Below are 26306 nucleotides of genomic sequence, written 5' to 3' on the forward strand. Positions count from 1 at the left end.
ACAATGAAAGCAATCATGGCTAGTCTGAGCACTGAAGCTATAAAGGCACTGGTCAGTATTTACAAAAGGGCATGTTCAACCCATGTGACAATGTAATTGCCACCAGCAGTGATGAACAAAACCAAAATCTTATGCTTACATTAAAACCATCTAGTATTTATAAGAATAATGTTTAAATGTTTACATCAATATTTTTAGAAAGTTTAGTGTTTGCATTACTGCTTGAAATTAAACTTTGTTTCTAATAAAACTCTAATTAAAAGGTATGTTAACAGAAAACAGCAAGTGTGGTAGGCATTTCATTTATTGCAATAAACATGTTAGGAAAGCATCACTGTTATTGTTTGAAAGTAAAGCAAAATCACATACATTCCTTTGGCATTTGTAATAAGCAGTGGGAGAAGGGAAGTAGCATTGCTTTATTCTGCAACACCCAGCATACATCCCTGGTCAGTCTGAAATATCTTCTGCACTAGCTATAAGAAATTTATTCCTTCTGTGTACTGATCTCCCTTTGTTCATGTGACTCTGTTAGGGATGTCTCTTGTGCATACAGAGAGGTATGCACAAGTAAAGCCTGAAGGCTGAATTTCCTGGCTTTCAGTATCAATGAAAAAATCTAGAAATAATGCCTCAATATCTTTGCTAACCTACCTTACCAATTTCCTTATAACCAATGCTACATATAGTATGAAGTTACATAAGTAAATGTAATATTGGGTAAAATTACAAAGGAAAGTAAGAGTTTGCTTGCTGGTTCACCTGTAGCACTGTACTGCCTTTGACAGTGACCATTACAGTTGAAAAGTACATGAAGAAAATAAAAAAACACAGCAAATTATTTTCAGTCACTACAGACCTGAATTATTTTCAAAGTGGTGATTGACTGATGACAGTTTCTGCACTCTTCTGAGTAATCCAGAAATAAATCAATGAAACACCCCTGTTTTGTCTTTTTCTTCCCTCTTTTTTTTTTTTTTTTTATTTAGGCCACCATATCAAATAGTGTGTTTCAGTAAGCATGGAGGCATTTCTGTATTGGAGACATTGGTGTTCAGATGCTGATCATTCAATAGTTTATTCCAGTTCATAAAAGTGCGAGTAACAGGGAGTCTCCTCCGCAGATTTTTTCCCCATATATCGTCTGACAAAGTCTGAATGTTTTCCAGAATGGCAATATGAAACTTGGTGTCCTCAGCTTTCACAAATTTCACAAAATCTGTGGCAAACTGTCTTTGGTCTATCACGTTTAGAGTCTCACTCACAGACTTGCTGACAGTTACATGGAGGTTGGAATCTTTGAAGTAGTGTATCTGGAGGAGAAAGATCCCTGTAACTTGAGTGGTGAATGGAGTCAGGGCAAAAGTCCAGTCTGACTTCCAAAGGCTGTTCCAATGATTTGAAGGCTGGTACTGATGAGCCTCAATGCAGGCCACAAACATCTGCCTCTTCCCCAGGCTTTTTTTGAACACACAGCAGTTCCCTACAGGGAAGTGGCAGCTCATGTAGGCCTTCAAGCCCTTGTGGAGGGCCTCTCGCCACAGCTCCCCCTCATCTAGCATCACACCATGCAGCTGGGGTTTGCTGGTGACCCCACGCAGGTGGTCAAACTCAAAAGAGAATTTGTCCTGAGGGTCAAAGAAGCGGTTTCCCCCTAGGTCATTGTAGTGGGTCAGTAGCACAGTGCGCCCGTTTATTTGGACGGGGGTGAAGTTGTTCTTGTTGTGACAGGCCCCTACACGGGCAGCCTCCTGCCTCACCAGCTTGTCATCTTGGACCAGAGCAGAGAGATCTCGGACAACCTGGCCAAACTCCCCAGGAGGGGACTGGCGCAGCAGGCCACAAAGGAGAGGCACCTTCTCTGGCTCGTGCAGCTCCTGCCTCGCACACATGCTGGGGATGAGGGCTATCCAAAGGGCGGGAGACTGCAGGTGAGGGGAGGGCACGTGGGCCGCTTCGTGCTGGAGGGAAAAGGCACAAGATGGCAGCACGGGTGGGGGCGAGCGGTGGCGGGAAGGGGCCTGCGCTGGGGGCCCGCAGTTTGTGACCTCACAGTGGCACCCGGGGCAGCGCTGGTGGGGGGCCAAGCGCGGGGGCTGTGCCCTCCCGGCAGGGGCACGGGGGTGCGAGGGTAGGGGAAGGGCCCTGCCGGGAACTGGAGCAAGCTGAGGTGATGTCCTGCCGAACACTGCCAATGCCACCGCAGTGAAGAGACCAGAGCAGGCGATGCAGAGCCGCCATGGAGGAGAACAGATATCCTCCTTCTGCTCTACCTCCTCCTCCTTTTGCTGCTCTACCTCCTCCTCTTCTCACCCTGCCCTGAGACAACTGCCCCTGTGTGACCTCCCCCTGTGTGCCCCTTTCCCCCCAGGTCTGGGCCTGACCTGTGCATGGATGCAGCTGGGTGGCAGGGGAGGGGTGGAGCAGCCAGTCCAGTCTGGTCTGGCCTGGTCCAGCTGGGGCTGGTTGAGACTGGTTCAGTGGGCACAGTGCTGGGCGCCCTCACCTCATTGCTGCTTGTTGTTGGCACTCCTCTTCCCGCCATTCCCCACAGCTGCTGAATCCCCTCGGCCTCCCCACATTTCCCTCCTCTCACTGTGCCTCTTTCTTCACCCTGACCACCTCTTGTTTTCCTTCACACCCTCCCCTTCTCTTTCTCTGGCCCCTTTTGTCACCTTTGCCCTCAGAGTCTCTGGGCGCAGAGCAAAAATGTCTTCCTGCGTGCGTAAGAGCCTGCTGCATTATCAGAAATCAGAAGACAAGGATGTTCTAGATTATGAGAAAAGCAAAGTGCAAGCTTTTTAGGTTTAAAAAAATTGAACTGCTTCCCCTCTTCCCCCTATTAAAAGGCAATGGCATGGGCCAGAAGTTTCCTTAACCTGATCTCTCGTACGTGGTTTTTGTCCATCATTCAGAATGAGTTCAGGACTGGGAAGATTGATTTAGACAGCACAATGAAGCTGCTTGAAAAACTGCAAATGCCTTTTGATTTCGCACACGTAAAACATGTTTTCAAGGTGAGGAATATGTATGTTAAGCAATTAAATACATTTAGAAGTCCAGTTACAGAAGTGCCTTATATTTGCTGACTTTTTAAAATTTTTGAGAAGTGAACGTCATGCTAATAGGGTCTGCTAAATCAGCAATTTATTTGCCTTGTTCAGGTCTTTTGTTTCTGTTTAAAATAGATGACTGAGTGGTTGCATTACCATCATCTCTTCACCAAACCAAAATAGTGTAGGGTAATGGAAAATATGTAGGTCTTGATTCCCAAATTTTTTTTCTAACAAGGCCTAACTTGGGAAAAATTAAAGTATTCTGGTTTCATCCCATGCAGTTGCTTCTGTGATCAAGCTAATGTGCCCAGACATACCTGTTTGATGCTGGGCACAGCCATTACAGTGACTTCCTAAAAATCTTTTTGCCAGGAGGACAATATGGAGTTGTCTGATCTGCTTAGGCTTCAGGTCAACATAGATTCAGCACACTTGTTCATTCAATTTTCCGCTACACCTCTCGTTTGAAGTATTTAAGACGTGTGCCTGAATGGATATGAATTGCACTATAACCCCTGGGGAAGGATGTGGCCTTGAGATATGGCAACATTTAAGAGATTTCTATGAAGGTTACATGATGCAGCTAGAAATTGAACTTACTAATAAGTGAATTTAATGTAGGTAAGCAAACTACCATCAAGTGGCTGCAGTCCCAGTGAGCAAATACTGCAAAACTGAGTGCCTTTGGACATATTGGGATTTCATGTTCTTCAGGTCCCCTCTAGTAATTACTCAAAAGATGTATGATTTTTCCTTTTAGCTCATTTTTTTTTACAAAAAATAGTTGTTCGGTAAAGCTGTTTTCCTAAGGGAATGAAGCCAAGTGGCTACATATATATATATATGTATATGATTTCTTTGAGAATTTTGTAACCAGCTGGCTGATTCTGTCCAGATTCAATGGAGGAGAATTAACTATGGCAAGTCAGAAACTTTTAGGCCATGTCATGCTGACAGGCAGGCAGGCAGGCAGGCAGAGGGAAGGCATTAGGATTTCCTCTGTCTTGTTCCTCTCTCATTGTTCTCTGCCTTATCAAGCCAAGGTAAAACCGGCAGCATGAACTCAACCCATGTTAAAGAGGCTGCCTGTGGTTTTTGAACTTGCACTGCGTTGAGAGAATTGCCAACCTTGAGAATCTCATGAGAACTTGAAACTATTTCTCATTGTTTCCTGTATTTTCCACCTACCTTTCTTTCTGACAGAAATTTGAGAGAGATGATCAGTTGTCGGAAGAGAAGAGAATAATTATTTGAGGAAGTGACCTGCATAGAACAAGTCTGATCTAGTTGTATTTAACAATATAATATACTCAACAGTCTGATCTAGTTATTTGTAGCAGGCTGTTAGATATTCTTTGCTATTTGAGAGAGATTTGAGTCTTTTCAATAGTTTTGGGGCTCAAATTGTTCATCATTATAATAGTGCATAAAAATGCAAAGCAGCCCGGAAGGAAATCTTCCTGGCATCATTGTAAGTAACTATACATCAACAGTTAACCGAATGGTTATATATGACAAAATCAATTTTATAGAAAACATAGTTTTTAAAGAATAATCTGCTTTTTTCTTGTCTATTCTCTTTGAATTTATTTTATTGTAATGCTCCTTTGAGTAATATCAGAATTATGAACATTAAGATTTTTAAGGAATAATACATTCTCGTGTAATTCCTCTGAAGACTAAGTCTTTGTCAAGATTCTTCTTTTCTGAATAGCAAAGATTGATATGCATTAATAAAAATCACAATAATAAAAATCTACTAACAAAAATTTTACAACAATCTTTTTTTTTTTATATCGACATGATTTTCATAACTTTAATTTGAGAAGTTCTCCTGTGTAGTGTTATCGCCTGTATTTCATCAAGAGGCAACTGAGATGATAGATAGAAAAATTATTTTTTTTGCCCAGCTTCACTTTGTGCCAATACCTAAGTGAACGACTCCCGAATCCTGATAGATTGTTTAATTCCAAAATAACTTGGTATTTTCTTTTTCTATTTATCACTTATGAGTAAATTTGCAGTTTTCTTAAAGATGTTAAAGATTGGATTGAGGATGTCAACCTTAGATGTGGGATGTCTCAAGCAGTAATGAAATACATATTATTAGCATTTGCACTGAATTACTTTCTTGCTGGTGATTTTTGTTAAAAATGATCATTACAATTTTCTTGCACAAACTCAAAGGAAATATACTTAAGTACTGATTTGTAAAATTTTTGGCTAGAACTCCTCATGAAATTTACTTTTGTACTTGTTTTGGTTATCTAATGTATTTTTACTTTTGTTGTTGTGCTTAGTCAGACATCTCTTAGTAGGAAATGTACTCCATAGGAAGAAGCTTGTAATGTACCATTAGGCTTTTAGTTTTTATGGTGTCAAACTAATCTAATTTAGAAGTAACCAAAAGTATTTATCAAAGAGCAGCCAAAGCTCAAGTAAGCCATTTTATGTTTCTGGACACTTTTGGGGAAGCTTTAATAACCACAGTAGGTGCCATGTTATTAGATGCTGAAATTTAACCTCTTTTGTAGTCTCAGTTTAAGGAGCCAACAATTATGAATTTCGGTCAGCTTACAGTGATAACCAATGAGGCAATGAATTGCCATTTATTTATTATTTTTGTGAGTAATTTTGTCAGTAAATTTCCAAAGTTTCTCTTAATTTGGTAACTTTTAAGAATAATACAAGCTAAACTGTTAGAATCATCTATATTTCATAAGCACAATTACATATTTCGTGTAGAAACTTTTAAAGGATAAATAAAATTGTTAAGCCTGAGAAAAATGTAAATGACAGAAATGGTAAAAAAAGTGTTATTCTACTCAAATTCTTTTGCCCTTCTGATTTTTCTAGTGGCTTTTATACTGAAACACTGAAATTTAATTAATGTGTTAACATTTTGTAAGCTCTATGAAAACAAGCTTACAGTTTAAGAATTCTGAAAGTGTGAATAATTAATCTGAGTTAAACATTCTGGCTTGTTAAGAATAGAACACGATGTCATAGGTTATTATAAAGTATCTTGTCTCCAAACTTTAATAGTGTTTCTTATTTGATATATTGAAAGTCTTGGATTTGGTCATCCTTATTTCATTTTTTAGATTACTCTTTGCTGTATGTTGTATGTAGATTTAACTTACGGTATTTACAACATGGTTTAAATCACTGTTGGAGAGGTATTATATTAAATGTATTTCCCACTTGATAATGTTTATGCTGCAGATTTATTTTACTGCATAACATTTTAGAGGTTTTATAGAATGTGTTTTAATATTGGATATGTGTTATATAGAAATTTATTGTAATTACTTAGATGCTAATTATGTCATATGATACATTTTAATCTGTATAAAATATTTTTAACACAGAAAGTCAAATCTAAAAGTTACATATAGAAGAAGAAAAATGTAATTTGATAATACATTGCAGTCACTGTTGTCTGAGGTTTTCTCTGTCGTTCTCGCTCTTATGATCTGTTATAATAGAGTGTTTTGTGTCTATCTTTGTATCATTGCATATCTTTGTATTGACTGTTTTGATTTTTTTTTTTCAGAAAACAGTTGACAAACGGAAGGTACATACAATTAACATAGAAGACTTCAGGGCAATTTATCGAACTATTGTACACAGAGCTGAATTTCATGAACTTTTCCGTACTTACTCTCCAAACTGCAAAATTCTAGCTGACACCGAGCTCATTGAATTTCTCAGAACAGAACAATATGAAACTGAAGCTTGTGAAATGACTGCCTTAGAAATTATTTTGAAGTACGAACCCATTGAAGAAGGTATGCATAGTTTAAGTGTTTGATTTCTAGCTCTTATTTCTTGTGCTTCTCTCAGTGACTGTTTATATTTTTGAATACTCATCTGACTATGCAAATTGAACATTTTAAAGAAAACTAATGTAAGCGATTATAATTATATATGTTGTATAATATCTTTTGTAAGCACTTGTACAAAATGTTGATTTTTTAAAATTCGGATCTTTAAACACTGTGAATGTAATAATACAAGAAACTATTAATAAAGCACAATAAATTTACACAGCATATTGCTCAGTGATATCATATTACATTACTTACCAGATCCATCATTCTTACTCCTTGTTGCAACAGACTGGTCCAAAACCTACATGTAGATTGCTTCAAACAAAATACGATTTTTGTACAGTGGATGAGCTAATATAAGCTGCACTAAATCTTTTTAATGCCCACTGAAATATGTGAATTATTAGGAAGCCAGACTGATTTTTTTTGCTTAGCTAAGTGTTCAAAAATTATTTTGCTTAATTAATCAGAGGAATATAGATATTGGATTACAAAGATACAAAACCAGAAATTATGTTTTGTTAACAACTGGTCTTTTCAGCACAGGATATTTCTTAGAGGAAATCAATGATAATTAAATCAGTAATGATGGATGATTTTTTTTTTTTTAATATATTTTCAGTATTAAAATCTGAAGACTGAGGACAGCATTTTTGAAGAGTAGAAAATGTCAGAATTTAATGTTATGTAATTTAGTTTGGTTTAACTCCTCACTACTGTGATCCACAATCACAATAAAGAGAAAAGAAGTTTAGTTAAACCCATTGCATTTCAAAGCATATTTTACAACAAAGGTTGTTCTAATCCTACTCGGTGGGTCATGTTAATTGTTACAGCATTGTTGATATAGTAGAGCTTTTTGCTTAAAGTTTGTCTTACAAATGGAAAGAATACATGCTACTAGAGTTTGGTATAGCACTTCCATTTTGTACTATTTAAACCTACAATTTGTTTTAATAGAATGCTCTCCATGAATCATACCTTTTGCACTTGCTATGTCTATATTTAAGTGTCATATGACAGAAAGTTTAAACGTAGAAGTAATCTAATAACAGAGATTTCACAGAAGAAAACAACTTCTAAGGATGTATCTACTGAGAAGGTTACATCTCTTTTTCTTTACTGAGAAAGACTGAAACTTTAAACAGTTAAGGCAAACTCTGGTTTGCCCTCAGTTGGATATGATTGGTAATGATATCAGGGATGCATTGAAGCAGTCCTGCAAATGTAGTGGATCCTGAGCATCTTCAGCAGGCATGGAGTCTAGTTATTAATCTGTCCCATCATGTGTCTACTGGTGTCATTATCCATGTTATTGGGGTTAAGGCTATAATTAATTATTTATTCTCTCCCAACCTGAAATGCCATTTCCATTATGTTCTCTGATCAGCTTCTAAGAGTAGGACTTTAAACATAGACTTCTACTATCACAGAATCATGGAACTGTTCAGATGGAAAGGGACCTCAAGAGGGCAGCTACTCCAGCCTTCTGCTCAAAGCAAGGTTAACCCTGAATTCAGAAGAGGTTTCTCAGGGCTTTTTTTTTCAGTCAAAACTTGAAAACCCCTGGGGACAGAGATCCACAGCCTCCTTCATGTGCCCAGAGATGTCTTCCAAGAGTTCTTGCACCGTGATTTTCCCAGGGATGAAAGTGAGCCTGGCCAACCTGCAGTTCCCTGAATTGGATCATAGAATCACAGAATCATAGAATCATAGAATAGTTTGGGTCGGAAGGGACCTTTAAAGGTCATCTAGTCCAACCCCCCTCCAATGAGCAGGGGCATCTTTAACTAGATCAGGTTGCTCAGAGACCCGTCCAACCTGACCTTGACTGTTTCCAGGAATGGGGCATCTACCACCTCTCTGGGCAACCTGTTCCAGTGTTTCACCACACTCATCGTAAAAAATTTCTTCCTTATATCTAGTCCAAATCTACCTTCTTATTTTAAAACCATTACCCCTTGTCCTGTCACTACAGGCCCTGCTAAAAAGTTTGTCCCCATCTTTCTTATAAGTCCCCTTTAAGTACTGAAAGGCTGCAATAAGTTCTGCCCAGAGCCTTCTCTTCTCCAGGCTGAACAACCCCAACTCTCTCAGCCTTTCCTCATAGGAGAAGTGTTCCATCCCTCTGATAATTGTTGTGGCCCTCCTCTGGACCTGCCTCAACAGGTCCATGTCTTTCCTGTACTGAGGACTTGAGCATTGGATGCAGTACTCCGGGTGGGGTCTCACCATAGCAGAGTAGAGAGGCAGAATCCCCTCCCTCGACCTGCTGGCCACACTTTGTTTTATGCAGCTCAGGATACGGTTGGCTTTCTGGGCTGCAAGCGCACAAAGTCCTTGCCCTTTTCAAAAATGAGTGCAACATTTGTTCTTCTCCAGTCATGGGGGTCTCCCCTGATCTCTATGGCCTTTCAAAGATGATAGAGAATGGCTTTGCAGTGATATCAGCCAACAGTCTTAACACTCTCAAATGCACCTTATTGGTCCCATGGCCTTTTATGTGTTGAATTCTCTCCAGTAATCTATTTTATCTTAACTCCTGTCTGCTGGTAGTTTCTTTTCTCCTTGGACCCTGTCTGCAGGCACAAAGCGTACACCTTGTTGATGAAGACTGATAAAAAGACAGCACTGAGTACTTTAGCATTATCTGTGTTTGCTGTCACTAAACCACCTGCCCTATTCAAACAGCAGGCCCACTTACTCCGTTTTAAAAACATAGCCAATGAAGCAGTAAAAGTGCTCCATGTTGCCACTGATGTCCCTTGCCAATTTCAATTCTGGTTGAGCTTTGGCTTTCTGAACACCATTTCATCATGCCTGAGTAGTGTTTCTATATTCCTCCCTTCCAGCCTGCCCAAACTTTGACTTGCAGTTTTATAGTTTCCTTTTTATGCTATTTCACTTTTACTCTGTCTCGGTGAATCCATGACATTTTTCTTGTTGCAGTAGAAGGAAGCTATCTAAGCAGCTAGCACTGGTAATTCAGCCTGGTATCTGGAGCTCAAGCTGCGTTCTTCCAGATGTCAGTAATATTTTGCAGACAAAATATTTTTCTACCCAATGAGTTCTTCTTCCTATTGAGTCAGGCATACCTGTAGAACTCGTAATTTCTTATTTGTTTAGCTACCATGGAAAGGTCTGTGTGTGGTTGCCACTGTTTTTTTAAGGAAAAGGTCCAGTTATATTTTGATGAGTGTTTAAAGTCACCAAAATAATATTCTGAAACCATTACGCAAAAACCTCACACATTTATTACTTTAAAAGCCTTGTCTTATTTTTTATATTTTTTTTTGTTTGTTTCTGTGTTTTAATTTCTTTCTTTTCATGGTGCTCTCCTTTATCTGCTCTCTTCTCTGTCATTTATGTATCTTTTTCCCTTGTCCTTCAATGTATTGTGTTCTTCAACTCTCTGTTCGTCATTACAAACCATTTTTAACTTTATTTTTCTTAGGATTCTTATCTGCCATTTTGCTTGTCTGCTCATTATACTGTCTTCTCTCACTTGAGTCATTTAGTGATAATGCACACTCCCTCCCCCTCAAACCTGAAGACTTATATGTCCCCTTGCAGAAGAAGCACTGTGTAAGAAAGATCTTATAGGTGCCGGATCACCCTTTCTGAACCATGAGAACTCTGAGATGAGTGGAGGGTTGTTAAAGCTGTAATATGCACATCCTTCAGCTATTGAAGGCTGCTTCAAGTTGGGGTGTTACATTTCCACTGTGTTTCACTGGATATAACTTGAGGCGAAATTTGCAACTAAGCTAATAAAAGGAAATCAGAGCTAACTGAATTTTATTACAAGCTGTTACTTTGTTCAGTGGAAGATGAATCTTGGATGTTTAACTTTGTTAGTTTCCTTTGGTTCCCCGTCCTTGATAATGGATGGAATTGATAACTGGTTAAGAAAAATAAACCCAAGAAGGAGAAAATCTTCCTTTTGGGATAATAACCCTGGAATATCTATGTTGATCATTCCCACTGTGGTGGAAAGAAGAAACTGGATCGCTTTCAACGAGAAACAGAAGACATTTGGTATTTCATTAAGAGTCACTCACTGTTCAATAATAGCTAAAAAACCTTTGATTCCTTATGCCTTTGCTTTCTGAGTTTGCCTTTTAAATTAGAACATATTTTATTGAATATATTCTACTTTTTCTGAGAACAAATGTGTTTCCTAATTAGTTATATAATAAGTTACCAGTTTAAAAGGTTCCTTTTTTTTGAGTTATCTATTTTTGGGGAAAAGTTAATAGCTATAAAGCGGTTAAACAATGAAGAATCTTTAGTCAGTTAGAAAACACATTTGTAAATATCAACTGAAGCTTCTATATTTTTAATTTAATGTCTGGTTTAAATTTCAGATGCTGAGCCAAATTCTTTTTTGTTTCTTCATCTGTGATAAAATTGTTTGTCTTGTAATTGGAAATAATCTTACTGAATGAAATAATAGCTGTATTGTTCATGCTCCTTTGAGTGAACTAATACTCCCACTCAAACATATTTATTGGAAAGTTCCAGATATGATTGACATGATAGTTGATTCATATGGTGTTCTGATGATAGACCATTTTGTGTAACTGTCATTCTGAATTTGGTATAGAATATTCTTCATCAGGATGATCTGTTGGACTCATCTGCCATCCTTGTCCTGTGTATTGCAGAAAGGGAAAAGGGCAGAATTTGACACTTGATTGACTGGTTTGCTAATAGTAACAACCATTATCTGATAAACCTGATAGCACTAGTATGTCAAGATTAAGATGAAAACAATGACTAGATTTTATATACAATGTTGATAAGTCCATCTATAACATTTAGTGCATCCCTAACTTTTGTGTACAGAAAGACACCTCAATGCTATTGAGACAGATAACTCTGAATTAACTCTCTGAGGGAGCTGTAGTTAGTTCAGGAGCGGTATGGAATACATTACTCTTCCATTTTTATTGTACAATTTAAATTTCTAATGGCAAAATGCTGCAGTAACAGATTTTGTGTGTGTGTGTACTAAAGCTTGCATTTTTGGCTGAAGGAACCATTTTATGGAATTGATTGTAAAAGTGGTGAATATGTGATTCATACCTGACAGTTTTGTCCCACTAATATCCAAATGTCAGTTTTGTTCTACACAAACATTTGATTATCTCTCAATTTTATTATTAATTTCAAATAGAAGTCTTGAGTCATTAAATGAGATTAAAGAAAACATTTTATGCCAACCAAATGCACTTTATTTTTTAAGCTTGGTATATATCTCTTTTTAAAAAAAATTATTGTTCATTATTCAGTATTTGCATGGATAGGATTAGAGGCACAGTGAGGATAAGAATGTACATCCCACTATTATTTACAGTGTAGTGCCATTCAACGACTCTGCTCCTGTATCTTCCTGCTAGGCAGTACAAAAACAGGTCAAAAATAGAATCCTGTTTTGAAAAACTTACTTACTTTGTAAATAACAATATAAGGTTGGTGCATCTGTCAGATAAAGAATTTGAGTAATCCAGAATCTATTTGTGAATCAAAAAAAAATTCATCAATTAATTCCTAGGATATGTGTTCTTTTAAACTTTTGTGTGTGTGCATGTGTGTGTGAGAGAGAAAGCAAGAGGGAGCACATGCATTTGCAGGAGAGAAATTTAGATCCCATTGGCCAATGTAAACCAAGTTTAACAGACTAGTGACCTCAGTCAAATTCCTACAGATTTCATAAAAAAATCATGTGAAACAAGAAAGATGACTTAAAAATCTCAACTAAGACAATGGCTGAAGCTGGATTTATGAGACAGAAAAATTCAGATGTGTGAAAGAGCGTGTAAATACCCAGTTTTAGGAAAAGCTTTCACCAGAAGAAGACAATCACTTATGAGATACAAGCCCTTAGAAAACTAAACTGCAGGTCAGACAGCTACTTTATTCCTGTATGCACCAGTATTAGTTACAAGTGTGTGTCTGGTGGAAAATAGACTCCCTAGAATGTAAACTCAGAGTAGAAAAGGAATAACTGTATTTTACTTTAGACAGGGAAATATTTCTGTCTTTATTGTTCACTTAGAATATAAATATTTTAGCCTGACATTATGTAGCCAAATTTCATAGTATGCAATCCCATCTGATAGTGTTTCTGCCTTGAGGCTGTTACTATTTGATACTTTTAACAATTATTGAAAGCTTCCTTCTTCCAATATAGCAAACACCTTTGTCTCTGATTGATTGCAAGTATTTCTCATGAGTTCACCCCTAAAATTCCCAGCATACATATTTGTACCCATTTCAATATCTCTGTTGGCCAATTAACATAAACATTTAATTACTAATTTGGCTATTAGGAAACAAAGAACACAAACTTTTAAACACAGGGAAAACACCTTTCTCCCCATTTCCCAGGCTCAACATCCGTTCAGGCTCCTCTCCTCCCCACTTCCTAGTCTCCACTTCAGTCCAGACACCTCTCCTCCTGCCTTGTCATTGCCGCAGGTTGTACTCAGTCCCTTCAGTGAGGAAACAGGCATTGCAGGAGGCTGTAGTCCAGGCACAGTGATTTCTTTCTGCCACTCCACCTTTCTCACACTTCTTTGCTCCTGCTTCCTTCTTACTTGATCATCTGCTTCAGCGTGGATCCTCCACAGGCCTCAGTCCCTTCAGGGCAGCAAGCATCTTGTGAAAGCTTTAATTTTTTCTTTCCATAAACAAAGAAAAATACTTTCAAATAAGTTCCAAGATAAATAACAAAACAGAATGTAATAAACTCTAAAAAGCATAGGCATAAAATGTAATCCAAGTCTTTCAAATACTCTGGTTATATCCATAATTACTCACTGATATGGCAGTATTTGTATATATGGCAGAGCTGGAATTTACCTTAATTGGAGGAATGGGGAAAAACATTTTTTTTCTAATTATGTTTGGAAAAAAAGAATATTATTAATAAATTGTATCCAAAAGAGGAGGGCAAGAAAAAAGCATTGAACTTTGTAAACAGGAAGAAGCTACAAGAAGACAGAAATCTTTTCTTGCTTTCTCTTTTTCTTTCTACACCAAATGGGCGTATGTGCACACTAACTATTGCTAAAGAATACTAATGGAGAAAGAGACTGAGGTTCCTCTAGGGAAGAAATGTGAGGTCTTGATGATGAAAGTACCTTTTCACTGTGGAATAGTTATGGACATGAATTCCCATTTCTTTTAATGTAGAAGCAGAAAATGTCTGTAAATGGTCAGAAAATAGTATGACTGTGCTATTCCTCAGAACTTAAAAAACACCCTCTTCCATTTCTAACTAGTTTTGGTATCTTCATCAGACAAAGATAGGAGAGAGTTCTAAAGAAACCCAATAGGTTTCCTCCACTGGTAAGAGAAGGGTGAGCGAATAGTAGCAATAATAAAAATGTAACCCTACCTTTATCTTAAAGTCTAAAAACTATAATATCTTCTACCAAACATCAGGTCTCTGAAAATTTATTTTAGCAGATGGTATGCCATTTATGTTCACGTGATGCTCTTTTGCATATCTCAGTTCACAGAACTGCATATGCTGCCAGAGCTGTTAGTGCAAAGGCAATCTCTTCCTGCTTACAGATATGTCTTATAATTTTACAGACTTGCTTGGAGTTTTGGTAGTTCTCCAGAAACATGATGGTGACTTCAGTTGTGTGCAACTACAAGGACAGCAACCACAGATCCCCGAGAAAAAAACTTATAAGCCAATGTAATGCAAGGGCCTGTAATAAACTGTAATAAAAAGTTACTGGCCCAACTTGTAATTACACAGAGAAATATATAGGGCATGAAAAATAAATTAATCAGAAATGAAAACCAGATACTATTAATGAAAAGCCTTCTCTTTGAAGGAATTAGGTCTACAATTCATGTAATTCATTATAGATAAAGCGTACAGGATGAATGTATTCTGTTTTGAGCAACATGTAAAAAAATTCAGAACATTTTTTAAAGACCCAGAAAGTAGAAACTTAATCATGTTGCTACAAGTATAAAACAATGTAACATGTGCATATGGATAAATCAAAAAAATCAAGATACTAAATATGATACAACTGTCAAGAGTCGTCAGGGTAGCAATAAGTCATTCTGCAAATATGTTAGTTAAAAGAAAGACCAAGGAAATTCTTGATCCACTACCTAAGTACAATCAGGTGGCTAATATTAGACCAGAGTTAGATGGCAGTCAAAAATACGGAACAAACCAGGGTAGAACGTGCTTAAATGACTTAATCAGATCAATGAAACAGGTTGATAAATCCATAAGTTCCTAGAAAATTGACTGTAAGAAGCTTGGCTAATACAGGTTACCTTTGAAAACACATGGAGAATGGATGATGAATTGAAAGCCTGGGGAAGATCAAATGTAATATCTATTTTAGAAAGGGAACATCCCAGTAACTAGACACCAGTCATTCACCAGAAAAAACTGGAACAAATAATGAATATGTAATCACCTGTAAGATAGCAAGGATGAGTAAGAGTTCTATGAAGAAATAAAATCCAGTTTTCTTCTATGAGAGAGTAATAGCACTGGTGGATAGAAGAAAAATCATACTTTTTAGCACTGTCTTGCATTCTAAAAAACAAGTTGAGGAAGAAGGCAAAATAACTACATGGTATATAAGCAACTCATTAGAAAATTACTCTGAGAAGTTAGTCATCAATGACTTAGAGTCAAAAAGAAAGAGTACATCAGTCTACAGTTTCACTGAGCATTGTGTTGGCATCCAGATTTTAATTATGTCATTGATAAGCTGGATGATGGAATCAAAATTAATTTTATTAAATTTAGATTTAATGCCAGAACTTCAAGTATAAAAGGGAACAAGATTAGAAGTCAAAGTGACCTTGGCAAATTGATGATATAGAAAAGAAGGAGGGAGTTCAATAAGGAGAAGCACTACGTTCCACTTAGGGCATCAAATATAAAGAAGGAAGTTCACCAGATGGAAAGAGTTGTAGAAAAACAATGAAAATTATCAGAAGTCTAAGAAAACCTAACCTAAACAGAAAGATGCAGTGAATTGAACTTGTTTCTTCTGGAAAGCAGTAGAATGAGGGGAAGTGTAATAGCAGTCTTCATATGTGTACAAGACTGTGAAAGAAAAGGAGAGGAATAGTACAAAAGAGAACAAATATTTTGGACAGCAAAGAATTTTAAGGGTAAACATTACGGAAAACTTTCTAACAATAAGGTTACCTGTTGCTGAAACGGGACTACTAGGATATCTGTGGATTCTTCATCAACGGAAATCTTTAATAACTTCAACAGCCTTTTGTTAGGAGTAACATTTGGATGGTTAAGGACAACAGTGTATGTATGTATGTATGATCTCTGGAGGGTCTTCATCCTTATTTTCCATTTCTGTTTAGTATTTTAAAACATTGTGAAGTTTTCTAGTTCAAAAAACTGTATAAATTAGAAAGAATTATTTTCTTTGTGTTACTGTCATTAGAATGATTTTAATAAATCCTTATTTAGATATAAAACTTTCAGTCTGTACACATACTGAAGACTGATGATTGCAACTCTAACCTATAAATCGTGATTCTTATAGCTGTATTGTGAATTAACAGGTCAGATAATTGTTTTAGGCTTGTTTTTTTTTTTCTTTTTTGCCAAAAGTTTTTGTACATTGACTTCTTTAAGTTATCATTAACAGAAAGTAATCTTGGATTACTTACTGCTTAATTATCACTAGCCAACTATGATGACAAAAGTAAGGTTATTTTGCAGCCAGAACTGGGCGAAATCCCTGACTAATTCAAACTAGGTTATGTTTTGAAGCAAAGCTGACTTCTGAGATTATGTCATGTGCAAAATTATTACATTTGAAGCATGACATTGGAGCAGCAGTTGGCAGTATAATGGTTCTGTTTGTCATTAAATCAGTTAAAAACAAACCGAATAGGATGACTATCACTGGTATCGAGGCAATTAGCACCTTTTGTTATAGATGAAGCAATATAATAAGCTTGATTTGCAATTCATCTTTGTGGGCAGTGATTTATTTTGTTGAGATGTTATTTTTATTTCAAATACTTCTAATTTAAACATTATTTAATCACTATTTATTTGGAATTTTCCACCACTGAGGAAGATATTTGGTGCTAGGAACTGTAGTTTCTGCAAGATTATTTTGACAGTCTCCGATTGACATTTTGGAGAACAATTCGTGTCCTTTCTACAGAGAAATATGCCTTGACTGGCATATTACTTTCCATAACTGAACAACAACAAATATTTTCCTTTGTATTTAATTAGGACTACTGCAAACTCTTCTTACTGGTGTCCATAGAAGAATAAAAATGTCTCATAATTTTGAACCACAGCAATTCATCTCCAGAATTGCACACATCTGATGTTTGTGTTTATATTGTTTGTTATGAATTTTAAAATTGCAGGAAAGTGTTATGCTGTATAACCTTTAGCAATGTTCGGAAATGGCTATTAAAAATTATGGAAATACACAGATATAAGCATCAGTTTAGCTTCACACCAGAAATTTTTTGCTTTCTTTTTTGTTTAGTGAGGAAAAGAAGGCAGATGTCATTTGAAGGATTTATAAGGTACATGAGCTCCGAAGACTGTTCAATATTTAAAAAAGATCACAGGACCATCTACCAAGATATGAACCACCCATTATGTGACTATTTTATTTCATCTTCTCACAACACCTACTTGATATCTGACCAACTAATAGGACCCAGTCATTTATGGGGATATACCAGGTATTTAGATACTGTTTTTTAATATTTTAAACATTCTTTGGCTTTTTTAAATTAATACTAAGTCACATATAATGCTGCTTGGCAATAAGGAACAAAACCATCACAGATACAAGTAGAAAATGTGAGAGTGGTATTTTATTTTGTGTATACACTTTTCAATACATTTGCCAAATCATCTGTTCATATCAACAATCTATTGTTTCACTTACATCTCAAAAAATCTACCTTGCAGCAAATGAAATCTATAGTATGCTGCACAGTGTATGATTAAATTAGTTTTTAATCTCAACATGCCATGCTAAAATAAATAACTCCTTGAAATGTAAAATTCCTGGGCAAACTCTAATCTGATCAATATACAGGACGTAAGGGCACAGTGTGGTGGAGTACATCAAGGATATCTCTGATCAGTGTATGTTGCAGTGTATGGCAGTTTAGAAACAACAACAAAAGTGGGCACTGCAGTAGCCAGGAGGGAGAAGAAAGTTTGTCATTGAATGTGCAGCCTATGACTCCAAGAGGAGGAAACCAGGATGCCTTATTGCCGAGATGCATTTAGAAAAAATGATCAGGGAAGGAGAAAATGGATTACGTTATAAAGGCAATACAGAGGGGGACAGAAAGTATGAAGAATTTGGAAGACAGGCGTCCAGCATTCTTATTACTTTGTACTACTTTAGTGAAGTGAAAGCAGTTGGAACCATCATCTATCTGAACTTTTTTGTTTTGGTTGTTCTCTGGATGTTCTATAATGGCTTGCAATCCTCAGAAACACTAGTGAATTTATTTCTAACAGTATTTAAAATCATACGACATTAATACTGCATTGCTTAAAGTAACTGCAAAGGGGGTATAAACACCCTTCTCTTCCTCTTTGTCTATTATTTGTGTAAGGAAAATGTAAAATGAAAAAGCTAGAAGCATCTTTGAAATATCGTTAGCATGTAAAGGGCAGCATGTGAAAGACAGATTGGTAATTAGGTAAAATAGTCTACAAGAAATGTTTAAATTACTAACAAGGCAAATATTAGAAACCTAAGATCTTTAAGGGGTGCCATTAACATATTAAAAATTAAAACAGAATAAATTTAAGGCATCTGAGAAACTTTAGCACTCCCTCTTAGAAATAAGGTGGGGGGAGACCAAGCACAACCTAATTCTGTAAGTGAAATGCTGTTATTTTTAAGTATAATGATTCTCAAACTTGCAGACAAATCCTGGAACAGTAATAAAAAAGGCCCTTTCAAACATTTCTTCTTCTATTTTAAGAAACAATTTGCCATCATTCCAAAATTCTTTTATTTAAATCTTTGACCCTCATTTTTAGTCTCTTAATGAAGGTTATTCAGCTGATCCATGTTACTCCTTAATACTCTAGTAAAGTTTATGACCTAACATGCCTGAGATAAACAACAGAAAATATAGCTCTGCCTCATATCTGTATAATTCTATAGGATTTATTTTCTTTTGTGGTGAAAAAGTAGGGGTTTCTTGTAGTTATTCAATGTGCTTGTAATCAGAAATACAGTGACTTGTATAAGAAAGCGTGGTATCTTTCTTTTGACTGTAAAATTGTTTCTCTTGTTCTTTTGAAGTGCTCTCTTAAAAGGATGTCGTTGCCTGGAAATTGACTGCTGGGATGGCTCAAACAATGAACCTGTTGTGTATCATGGTCACACTTTAACGAGCAAAATTCCATTTCGTTCTGTAATTCAAGTGATAGACAAGTATGCATTTGTGGTATGTATACATATATGTGTTGGTTAAAATGTGATGGTGGCTTTAACAAAGCCCATGGACATGGTTGTTGCCAGTGATTCTCCAGGGTACCAAAAATATGAAACAGAGACAGTGCTTGTACCAGTGGGCACTGTTGAAATAAATTATGGGAAAATCGTGCTATCTGTTCTTAATATTTTTTTTTATATATTTAAGGAACGGTAAACATATTTTGCCAATAATGATTGTAAACCAAACCTAGTGCAAGGAATTCAGAAGATCTTACTGAGTTTTATAGGTGGAATTCTCACCCGTGGTCATTTAAACAAGGACTGAATATAAAGTGAAAACTACTTCAGAATCAGTCTGATGTTTTACTCCTTCTTTATACCTTTGCATTTTTTTCCTTCACTTATTATTCTGTTGCTATCAGTCTGTTTTATATCTTATGCTTGAATTTACGAAATAGAGAAAAGTGTTAGATTATAGCTGAGTTTGACACTGTGTTTTCCATTTCCTCTCTTTTTATTTTGAATTCAAGGCCTGGTAAAAGTTACCATCTACTGCTGTCTTTTTGTCAGATGACTCGTTAGGGCAATGTCCCTTCTGCCTATCTCTGGCAAAGCAGCAAAAACTGGAGAGCTGTTGGCAGTGTCTCAGTCTTTTGTATAGGTTTCTGGCAAAACTCCTGCTCAAATGAAGTCCTGAATGACTATTAAGATAACTCTTGTATTCAGACCAGCATTATGTGTGTGAATATATACACCTATGATCATATATTTATATGGATTTTTATGCATATATTTTTATAGCCTACTCAGAGTGAAGCAAAGCTATGTTTTTTTCTGTTCTGATTTCTGTATAAATTTTAATAAGTTTCTGATTTTAAAAGATAGTGAAAATAAAAATACAATTTTATTTCACTGTTCTTCACAACACATTAGAGATAACTCACCTGTTTTTGCTAATACACAGCATATTGTACATAACTATAATACAAACTTCATTTAACAGGCACAAGTTACAATAAGATGATAAAATCACAACAGTAGATAATGGTTCATACCAGCTGTCTACCCAGGTTAAAGTGTGCTTCTATTAGTGGTCAATGGGAAATGCTGAGGGGAAAAGTATAAAAAACAGGGTAAACATAAAATGGTACTTCCATTAGAAATTGACAGTTTAGGTCCTGTCCAAGCAAAGATTTTATTCAGAGTATTTGTTTTTAGTAGCCACCAGTATTAGTGGCAACTTATGAGATTTATTTACACAGTCTAAATAGACATGTCTCATTTGAGGTATTCTCTAATTTTTACTCAATTTTTCATGTTTCACCTGTCTTGCTTGAGTACTGTGATGAGTAAGGTGTAAAGAGTTCCAAGAAAAGTTTTTGATATTCTAAAAAAATTTGCATAGCTCGTTCATGTGAAGGAAATTATTTTTGAGCAAATTTTAAGGATACTCTCAACTTGAAATGTAGTCAATTAAAACCTGTCATAAATTAAAGCAAAAGATATTTAATCCTAGTTTACTTTGTCAATTGCAATTTTAGAATCTGATTTTACCTTTTAAAAACAAAACAAAACAATTATCGCTTTTCATAACAAATCTGTGTAAACAATGCAGGAAATTCTGTACACAAAAATAAACACTCTCCCTCGCAAAACAGAGAAATATTTTAAATCTGTGTCACTTACAGTAAACTGGTGGCTACAATTAATATTTAGCTGAAAGCTAATTTTGCCTTGTTTATCACTGTTTTTTCATTGTCATTTAAAGTAGATGCCAGCCACTAAAGGAGCTACCATTAAAATATGTCAGATGTAAATTTAAAGGTATATGATTATGTCAAAGCTTCCAAGTTCTTCCTATAGGTACATGAAAATTGCAATAATTTTGTTTTCTATTTTTCTTTTCCCTTATTTCCCCTTATTGAAATTGTTTTCCACAAAACTTAGTCATTATTTCTAAAAAAGTTCATCTACCCAGTGTGATAATTCCCTGTTGGGATGACTTAGTCAACAGAATTTCAAAGCAGTTGTGATATAACCTTTAGGTGCAAAAGAAAGATCTTCCTGGGAATAGCAGATATTAAGCCTAAAGAGATGAAGATTTCTTTAATTTTGAAAAACACCAATGGTCAACATTGATGTTTTTAGAATTCAGAATGTTTTAAGACTCCTTTGAAATCAAGCTAAATAATTTTTTATGCTTTAGTGTGTCTGGGAGGTTTTACCCCATCCCCTTTTTTTGGCAGATGACATTATAATTCTTATTACAATGTCAAATTATGATTTGTAAGTTCATTTGTTGTGAAATGCTGTTTCAGACACACAGTAGCCAATGCATCATTCTTCAGAAACTCTGTGTATTAGCTAAGCTACTAACTGTGTGAGAAATTCTGCTTTTTGCTTCCAGGTTGTACTCTGCCCTGTGCAATTGAATCAGCCTGATTTTTGCCTGATTTAACACTTATGTTCTCTCTATTTTCTTTACATCCAACATTATGTTAAACATTATGTCCAACAGTTTGTTAAATGTCTCTGATAAATTATTTTCTATGGATTATTGGACAAATACACTTCAATATGCGCTTTCCAAAGATCAGCATAGATATTACCTGGTTTCTCTAATGAAGTATTGTGTCCTTCTTAACTGATCTTCATTTGATTTCCTTAGCTGTTTTTTTTTCATCTCTGTATATGTCTAGCCCTGTTTTAACCCCCCTTAACTTCCTGAGAATGCATTTCTTTCTCTTCTTCAGTTGTGTTTTCTCTTTTCTGTAAATATTGTGAGCTTTTTTATTGTGTTACTAACCTGAAACAAGTGACCTATATTGTGAAAGTTTTGAAAATAAAGGAAAGTACAGATTACCAAGGGGACTTTTGCAAGATACCTGGGGAAATCAAGTAGTCCTTTTTATATTTATAAATAATAAAAACCTTTAAATTATATTTCCAGGTATCTGATTATCCAGTTGTACTGTCTTTGGAGAACCACTGCAGCCCTAAGCAACAGCAAGTAATGGCAGACTGTTTAGAAAGTATTCTAGGTGACAAACTTCTTACATCAACAGTTGGTGATACAGCGGTGACTCAACTACCTTCTCCTGAGGTAATAACATTGCATTTTTCTCTGTGAAAGATAGGGAAAAAAAACTGCTTTGGTTTTTCTTTTTAGTCTTCTGAAGATGAATTTATGAAACTGCTCATCTGGTGTCTGAAATAGACTTCAAGTGGTAACAAAAAATAATTAAACAACACAAAAAAAACACATGAAAAGATAAAGAAAACAGAAAAAATGAATCATGTGGGTTGATATGAAAGTTTTCGTTTAAAGGAAAACCCTTTTCAATACAATGCTGAAGCATGTATTTTTGAAAAGCTAATATACTAACATTTTTGCAAAGCCTTACATCTTGCAGTTCACATCAATCCAACTTCTGGTGCTTTGGATGCATTAAAAGTTTTATTTTATTTTATATGCAAATACAGTGAAGTGAAATTTGTGGGTTGCAGTTTATTTTATATGGAAACATGGCAGCTGTACTAATGTGTCTTGTTCTTTTGAACTGTACTTCCTAACACTGGATAAACCTGCGTATCAAAAACTGAGTAGTGAAACTGAAATTACTCTGATTTTTTTGAAGTAAACTATTACTTAATATGAATTAAGTTATCAGTGTGGTTCATCTACAGTAGTCCTATGTTGGAGATGTGGTAGTCTAAATGCAGAAAAGAGCATCTGCTTCTAAAGAGGGCAGATTTATATAGAGGGAATGACTTGCCAAAATTGTAGAAGTACTACTGAATCTGAACTCTGAACCTGAGAGCTATGCAAATGCCTGATTAATTTAATTTTGAAATGTCAAGTTATTGAAACATTGTGTAATAATGAACAACTTTGAAGTTTCTGTTGACCTGTGAAATCAATATTTTGAGGTTAAACTGAACAATTTTCTCCTCTCCTCTCCTCTCCTCTCCTCTCCTCTCCTCTCCTCTCCTCTCCTCTCCTCTCCTCTCCTCTCCTCTCCTCTCCTCTCCTCTCCTCTCCTCTCCTCTCCTCTCCTCTCCTCTCCTCTCCTCTCCTCTCCTCTCCTCTCCTCTCCTCTCCTCTCCTCTCCTCTCCTCTCCTCTCCTCTCCTCTCTTCCTCTTGCTTTTCTCTGAAAGAAGGCTTCCAGCATCTTAGTTTTAAAAGAGGAAACAAAGTACAAATTTTTAAAAAACATTATGTTTTGAACCAAAATTTTAAAATCTTCACTTTAAGAAGTATCTGTTTTCTGCTAATTTATTTTTTGCTCCTTAGATTGAAAGAATTTCCTGAAATTTAAACATGTTATTGAAATGGAAAAATGAATCTACATTTTTTGTCAATAACAGTGTTGATGGAACTATTTCATCTCGTTCTGTTACTGCAAAAACATTCTCTCTTTGTCAGTGTGTTTCTCCCTAAGGCAATGTTTCTCAGCTGGTGGCTTGAGACCCCTGGGATATGAAGTCAGAAAAGGCAATTAGATGGGTGTTGAAAATTTTATTGCAAACTAAAACAAATAAATTCCCATTGTTCCAGCCTTTGCACATAATTTTCTTTCAAGGACAAAAGATATTTCTTAATCACTTGTAACACCAATACATGCATACATACAAAATAGTTACTTAGACTTGTCACTGTTATCAGTGATATATCAGATATATAGTGATATATCAGATATATTTTATACCTTTTTTTTTTACAGTAACTGAAAAAGGAACAATGCAAATAAAAATGTGGGGAGGAAACACTGTCATAAGGAAAGACAACACACACAGAGATGCATTTTTGTAAAGGATTTGTCACAGAAAAAACATTTTTGAAGTGGTGTGTCCAAAAGACTTGCTAAAGTATTACCGTACTGTTATATTTTCATAACAATGTTGTGGTAAATATATTTAATATATCTTAATAAATTTCTCAGTAAGAAAACATCTTTTTTTAGATTGTAGCATTATATATTTTTATATCACAGTGTCCAATATCACTTTGCAACCTTGAAAACTGTTCTGTAAATTAGAAAAAAATATAAACTGTATTAAACACAAGGGTTTGTTTTAAAGCTTCTCAAAGCATAGCTGTATTCAGTCTAACAGGTGTCCAAGGATTGTATGTCCTCTGTAGCACATACAAAATCAGTGTACTGCATCTGAATCGTGGAGTCACCGAATCACATACTTAAAAATACTTTCTGTATGTCCTTTACCGTATTTTTATTGTGATACAGGGAATTCATACTTCATATTTACATAGCTTAGAGATTTCATAAGTCAGCTCTGTAGAATTTTTGCCTGAAAATGCATTGCTGGGTTCCATACTTATTCCTCACTTAAATGTACGCTGTTCAGGTGAGATTACTTCTATTGAACTTTTAATCTTTTAAAGTTATGTGAGATGTATTCCGCATCTATGTAAGATGTAAGAGTTACCTGAATAATACCACTGCCCTCAGCTGATTTACAAAAGTCTGAATTTAATAAATGATTATGTTGAGAATGAACAAGGATTAGGATCATCTCCATTTCTCTTAGCTGCTCTGATCAAGCACTTAAGAAAAATCTTTAGGATTTTATTTTGCAATGAAAACATGTAGTTATGACTGAATTTGCAAATAGAGTAGTAAGTTTGACTTTTGGCTAGCATCTTTTTGAAGAACCACTTTTGGTCCATGATCAAAAAGTGTTTAGTGGCATCACATCCTTAAAGCTTGGGACTTAGTGCATATTCAAGGCCTGGGTAAATTCATTCCCATTTGAGTGAGCCAGATGCTGAACTTAGTCTTAAGCCTGCTTTACTTAAGCAGTGCAAAAGAGATGTTACAGAACCATAAATGATGAATTTAAAATGCTGTCCGTGATAAGGATTCTTGGTTAGTGTAAAAAAAAATAGTTGTCAGCTATAGCATTTACTATTCCACTTTTTCCAAGATGGAGCGCTAGCAAGAATAGGGAAGGAGCTATTGCATCTGGTATGATTCTATAGGAACCCAACTGGTAAAGCCATCCCAGGAAAAAAATTGTATCAGAAGTGTTAACACCAGTAACAGAGTAAAGGCATTTTTCTTTAAACATGACAGTTTTCTGATTTCTAATGTAAGTCTAATAAAATATAGTAAGTGTCAGGGTGATTAAAGTTCATTGTAATTGCTCAGATATGAGATTGGTTCAACAGAATGATAAGTGTTATTTGGCATGGCTCAAGCATACTAAATACATTTGTTTAGAGGCTGATACAACCAATAGCCTGATAACTCATTTTGAAAAAAACTACTATGAATAATTCACTCAAGGGAATTGGTGTACCTGCCTACATGAGTACTTTTACTAACAGAATTCTTATCAGATAACTGTATCTGTCTGTGTTATATTCATATGCAACAAAAAGGGAAAGCTTTGAAATCAGTTTCCTCTTTTGAAACTTTCCTATGCAACTCATCTGTATTTATATGTGAACCTGTATCTTTCACTGAATATTGAAATAAAAAAAAGAAATAGAAAATATAGCAAAAAGGATATTTTTTAAAAAGAAATTGTTATACACTCTAATTTAGCCTACCAACAGGTCTTAAGTTTTCTTTGTAGAGTCCTGTTCAGCGTGTTCTGTGGCCAACATACATTCGTTTCACCTAGATGATTAGCTTTTTCCTTAGAATGTTTTATTGAATATGCTCTTAAAGTCTGTTCTATATATTAATTTAAAATGATGATTTCTTCAGTGCTGCTTCTTTTTTTAGACTGTTACACTGTCTTGTATTAAAGCAAAATAAAAATAGGTGGTAAATTGCTTATATGCTAAAATATTTACTTATCTTGATTATAAATGAATATGTATGTCACAATAAAGTAGCTCAGTATTAAGGTGAATATACTTCCAGTCACTTTACTATGTCTGTGTGTATATATGTGTGTATATATATATATGAATTGA

At 35.6% G+C, this 26306-nt stretch overlaps 2 protein-coding genes across 2 annotated transcripts in view; one reads left to right on the forward strand and one right to left on the reverse strand.

The window, feature by feature from the left end:
- Positions 1–998: 998 nt before the first annotated feature.
- CAPZA3 (capping actin protein of muscle Z-line subunit alpha 3) lies at positions 999–1892 on the reverse strand (the record flags this gene model as incomplete). Its single annotated transcript, XM_082310188.1, has 1 exon — positions 999–1892. One exon carries the CDS (start codon positions 1890–1892, stop codon positions 999–1001), a length of 894 nt encoding a protein of 297 aa, XP_082166314.1.
- Positions 1893–2852: 960 nt separating this feature from the next.
- Positions 2853–26306, forward strand: part of PLCZ1 (phospholipase C zeta 1) — a gene marked incomplete at both ends in the record, with an annotated part of 56228 nt that continues 32774 nt past the window's right edge. The window contains 5 exons of the mRNA XM_082310189.1: positions 2853–3017; positions 6613–6847; positions 17428–17629; positions 19225–19369; positions 22310–22462. Of these exons, the coding sequence (XP_082166315.1) occupies positions 2853–3017; positions 6613–6847; positions 17428–17629; positions 19225–19369; positions 22310–22462 (900 nt within the window). The remainder of the gene's footprint in view (positions 3018–6612; positions 6848–17427; positions 17630–19224; positions 19370–22309; positions 22463–26306) is intronic.

Source organism: Platalea leucorodia (genome assembly GCF_965183815.1).
Source record: "Platalea leucorodia genome assembly, chromosome: 4".
Lineage (NCBI taxonomy): Eukaryota > Metazoa > Chordata > Aves > Pelecaniformes > Threskiornithidae > Platalea > Platalea leucorodia.